This window comes from Neophocaena asiaeorientalis, unplaced genomic scaffold (genome assembly GCF_003031525.2).
Source record: "Neophocaena asiaeorientalis asiaeorientalis breed wild unplaced genomic scaffold, Neophocaena_asiaeorientalis_V1.1 scaffold14, whole genome shotgun sequence".
Classification (NCBI taxonomy): Eukaryota; Metazoa; Chordata; class Mammalia; order Artiodactyla; family Phocoenidae; genus Neophocaena; species Neophocaena asiaeorientalis.
Window position 1 is genome coordinate 2,273,849 of NW_020175192.1, and position 5,407 is coordinate 2,279,255.

At 37.6% G+C, this 5,407-nt stretch overlaps 1 protein-coding gene across 1 annotated transcript in view; it reads left to right on the top strand.

Moving 5' to 3' along the window:
* Window positions 1-752: 752 nt before the first annotated feature.
* Window positions 753-5,407, top strand: part of KAT6A (lysine acetyltransferase 6A) — a 107,321-nt gene continuing 102,666 nt past the window's right edge. Inside the window, 2 exon segments of the mRNA XM_024765119.1 lie at window positions 753-840; window positions 1,149-2,065. Of these exon segments, the coding sequence (XP_024620887.1) occupies window positions 1,466-2,065 (600 nt within the window). The 5' untranslated portion in view covers window positions 753-840; window positions 1,149-1,465.

The following is a 5,407-nucleotide window of genomic DNA, read 5'->3' on the forward strand; positions in this document are numbered from 1 at the left end:
AGTACGAGGAGTTCTAAAAAGCATTTAGGTAAAAGTAAATTTATTTTTGGAAGCAAAGAAGTTATTAGATTCGGAATTCATTATTTTGGTGATTTTCAAAAAGATTTGTATCTTTCAGATTCTTTTGTCTGAAAGAATACTGACTTTGATCCTGGAGAGGCAACGTATGTGTGTGTGTGTACATACATAGATGTGTGTGTGTATACGTATACGTTGGTGTCTTATTGATGTTCATTTCAGGACAGCAATATTGAATCTTTAGCGATCGTCTTCTTTTTACACTACAGACAGGCAATACATTTTTTTCCTGTGCTGTACATTTGATATGTAGTGTGTACATTTGAACCCAGTGATTCTGGGCCATTCTCATTTCTAGTTGCTGTGTCTGTAGATTGGTTATGAACATTTTGACAGTTGTTGGACTCTCTCCAGTATATTGAATGTTACTAGGAGAAGCTTATCAGCATGTGATTCCTAAAATTTGAAGGAAATTGGAATTTTAAAAAATTCTTTGAACACTTTTCGCACTTGACTATTTTCAAAATGTTAATTTTGTTTCCACTTGGAATGTTGAAAGTAATATCATACTTAAAATGTGAACTTGGTTTGTGGAAATTGTATTTGTTTCTTTTACTATATGCAATAGTTAAAATTTTCTCAATGGTTTTCTGTCCATCTTATTGACTGTTTTCATCCAGTCTGAATGTCTGGAATTTTGAAAGATGAAAGTTTCACTCTTATTTTCATTGCAGGATTCTTTCTGCTAATCTAGATACTTGTTGAAGTGCTGAATAGCTTCTTGGAGAAAGATGTCAAGGAAGAGTTTCAATTCATAGACTGGTGAGCAGAGATTGTGGAGGGCAGAATAGCCAGCACCCCTCTGGTTAGTTGTAGCCTAAGGTCATTCACAGTGCATCTTGTCTTGTTTCCTCATTGTATCCTAATTTTTAATCTTTTTTTCCTTTTCTTCGTTTTTCCAGTGGTTTACATACATGATCGTTTTGGAATGTTGATAGAAACATGATCAAACTCCTACAGGTGCTCAGTGAACACTGTTTGAGTGCTTTAAAGACTAGGATGTTTCAGTTCCAGTGTATTTATAAAACGGGCCTTGATAGGAAACTGACCTTGTTTTAATTGTTTTCCAGGCATAAGATGCACATTTTTCTGCTGGGAATGAGATGTTCTTGAGTTCTTACAACTTTATGAACAGACCCATGTGTGGTGCTATTGAGAAGTTTGTTGAGAAGTTTGAAGATATTTCAGATAACAGGTTGTTTTGGTTTCTAAAGTAAAAGTGGGGAGGCACTCTGTTTTGTGAAAGGAGGAAGGACTCAGGCCAGAAAACTTGTATGCTATGGTTAACTGGTTCCCAGCCTCCGGGAATGTTGTTTTCCATGGTGTAAAACTTACTCAGCATCAGGATAAGGGATAACGACTCTATGGATATACAGAATCCTTCACCATGGTAAAACTCGCCAACCCGCTGTATACGGAGTGGATTTTGGAGGCCATCAAAAAAGTGAAGAAGCAAAAACAGCGTCCTTCAGAAGAAAGGATATGCAATGCAGTGTCTTCATCCCATGGCTTGGATCGTAAAACTGTTTTAGAACAATTGGAGTTGAGTGTCAAAGATGGAACAATTTTGAAAGTCTCAAATAAAGGACTCAATTCCTATAAAGATCCTGATAATCCTGGGCGAATAGCACTTCCTAAACCTCGAAACCATGGAAAAGTGGATAATAAACAAAACGTAGACTGGAATAAACTGATCAAGCGGGCAGTCGAGGGCTTGGCAGAGTCCGGTGGCTCAACTTTGAAAAGCATTGAACGTTTTTTGAAAGGTCAGAAGGATGTGTCTGCATTGTTTGGAGGCGGTGCTGCCTCTGGCTTTCACCAGCAGTTACGATTGGCTATTAAACGCGCCGTTGGCCACGGCAGACTCCTTAAAGATGGACCTCTTTATCGGCTCAACACTAAAGCAACCAATGTGGATGGGAAAGAGAGTTGTGAGTCTCTTTCTTCTTTACCTCCAGTGTCACTCCTTCCACATGAAAAGGATAAGGTAAGAATGGCCTATGCATCAGTGTTCGCAGAGCTGATGATACAGCATGCTACAAAGCCACATTTCTAGGAAGTTGAATAGAAGTTACCATTGGTGTTTGGGGCCTTTTGTGGAATAATCACCTCCTGTTTTTTATTGGTGAATTCTAGGTGTGAGAACTCAGTAGATGCTAATTGTTCTGATACTTTGACATATTTGATGCCTAAGATTCAAAGTGTAGAGTATTGCTCTGCCTAAAAGAACATACCTAGATTAGAATTAAAAAGTAGCACACAACTTTAAACCTGTTACATAAAAGTTCTTATAATACTTTATTGCTGAAGTTGATGAGCAGCCAAATGCTGGAGACTCTAAGAACCTGTCTTCTTTCTTTTTTCCGTTTTGATGCCGATTACTAGACAGGAATGAGACCGATTATCCTGACCATAGTAGTGGCTAAGCAGATTTAGCAATTCTTATTTTTGCTCTTTGTATTCTAACTTTTGGTCATGCTTTATTTTTTGCATATGATGAAGTCCTAAACATTATTATTTACGACAGGTGTAACTGCATGCATCAGGAATACAGTAGCCTATGTTCCTAAAGTTCTGGGGAGTCCGGAGTCTTGCTACTCAAATGGTATACTTTACTGTGCTGTGTGTTTTATGCCATTATTTTGTACCGTTGAAAGTATGTCTTCTTAACAGTCAATCTTGGCCCTTAAATAGATATTTGAGGATGAGGAGAGTTTTGTTAGCAGCTCCTTTGTACGTTGACCTGGTGTCTTAGCTGTGAATTTATTTCAGGTGTTCTGAATTGTGGTTCTGTGGGGAGTGGCTGTACTTTAAGTTGTTGCACACCTTACTGTACACCAGTAACATCATCGTCATTGCTTAAGATCATGGAGGCTACTTCTAGGGTGTTAAGATTCTAAAGTTAACATTGAATGTATTTTAAAATATTTGAGATTTGATCTAAATTCCTTGCAGTTAGTAACCCACCAGTAGATTTTTGTTTAAATAGCAACTGAAAATGAACAGGTTTTTTTTTTGGATGCAGGTGTTAGAGATCTATTTTAAGGTTCAGTTTTCCCTGTGAACTTTGAAATAGAAGCATTATCTTACTGTTACTACCCTTAAAATGATTCTGATGGAGTCATGGATTAATAGGCAATCCCATTCATAACATGGTTCTGTATCATTGGAGCATTTATTAAGGGTATAGTATTGAAAATTCAAGGTGGACAAGTAACTGAAATACTTTATTCTGCAGTTCAGTGCTGTAAGGACTTATCTGTAAGAACTGTTTCTTGATCACATGGCTGAAATGAAATACAAGGATTCCAACAACTGTTATCAGGTGTCTACAGGTTTAGTGCGTGGAAACAGGAAATAATTTAAAGTTTAGAATGAATTCAGTGTCATATCTGTGAATTGGGTATTATAAATTTTTGTTAGAACACCTGGGTGCTTGTGTTTATTATAATTTCCCTTGCTTGAATTAGATATTTTAATTTTTAAAAATATTAGCCATACATAAAATGTCAGTAGTGCATATTTTTTAAAGTTAGTCAATATAGTACAGTGTAGGACTAAACTGAGTCCTGTCACCCTAGGATTTTACTTTTTTTTTTTTAAATTTTATTTATTTATTTTTGGCTGTGTTGGCTCTTCGTTGCTGCACGTGGGCTTTCTCTAGTTGCGGCAAGTGGGGGCTACTCTTGGTTGCGGTGCGCAGGCTTCTCATTATGGTGGCTTCTCTTGTTGTGGAGCATGGGCTCTAGGCACGCGGGCTTTAGTAGTTGTGGCTCACCGGCTCAGTAGTTGTGGCTCATGGGCTCTAGAGCGCAGGCTCAGTAGTAGTTGTGGCACACGGGCTTAGTTGCTCCGTGGCATGTGGCATCTTCCCAGACCAGGGCTCGAACCCGTGTCTGGGGAGGTCCCGCTAGGATTTTACTTTTGAAAGGGACTTTTAAGAATCATCTCATCCAGCAATCCTTATTTTGCAGCTGAGCCTGAGACGTTTGCATTAAAAAAATGTTTAATCCAGTAGAGATCTGCTGGCTTGCTTTGGTTAGGAACATCTCTTTGGTTTATATAACTTTAATATACAGCATTGTTAACCAAAGTAACTAAACTTGGAAAAATTGTGTTTCGTTGAGTAGCCTTTTGTATATTTGTACTGGTGTGATTGGGAAACAAACTTATGATAGTATCCACAAAATTAGAGTTGATGAGATCTGTTATATATTTTTGAATGGAGTCTTATTTTCAGTGGTTAAGTTTTGTGCATGACTTTCCCCAAACATATGAAAAGCTCACATTAAATATCATAATACAGTAAACTCTAGGGCAAGGAATTATTCCTCCTATGAACAGATTACGTTTGTTCCTTTTGTTGAATTTAACTACTTTCCTCTTTTTTTTAAAAAAACAAAACTGTCCAATCATTCCCCATTTGGAATTGATTGATATGCTGTTATGAAAACCTAGATGTTCTTTAAAAAATTATCCAGATTATATTTGACAGGGGTGGAGAAAGGAAAGTGTAGGCTAGAAGTAGTTTCACTTTTAGGGCATTAATTAATTCAGCAAATAGTTACTGAGCACTTACTGTGGGCCAGGCGCTCTGCTTGGAGCTGTGGTGGCCTTACGTGCTCTGGAGTGCATGTGTACCTACTGGTCTGCTCAGCTGTGGGTGAGAGATGAAGTTCAGGGACTATGGAGCAGCCTGAGTACGTTTTTCTTTTTTCTATACGGTTCTAACTTTTATTGTGATTATTAACCTTTGGAAGGAACTGTACATTAACTTTTCAGCCACTGAGTGGTTTTTGTTTTGCTGTTTTTGGTGAGATAGCTGTACAGAAATATTTTTAAGAGTTTTTGTGAAGACACTTGAACTTAAGTGTGTTTTCACTTGATGGAGAATCTGGAGATACTGTGATTTAAAAGTTTTATCCATGTTATAAGGGAGATTTGCTGTACTAACTTCAGGTTGTTGTAGTTTATGGTGAGTTTATTTAACTTAATGATGTATTTATACTATATGCCAGATGTTACTTTACAGCCAGGCATATATTAACTCGTTTAATCCTCAAATAACTCAATGAGATAGGTACTGTTGTTTTACAGATGGAGAAACTGAGGCGTAAAAGAGGTTCAGTAACTTGTCCGAGTCACAAAGGTATTAGGTGACAGAGCTAGGTTTTGAACTTGGGCATTTTGGCTCCAGAGTCTTTGTGACAGCGATACCTACTGCCTCTTGGGAGTTGTTGGGTATAATGCCTGTCACCGCATTCAAGTACACAATTGTAAATGTTCTTGGTGTTAACTTCAAGGCACATTATCTGATTTTAAAAGGACA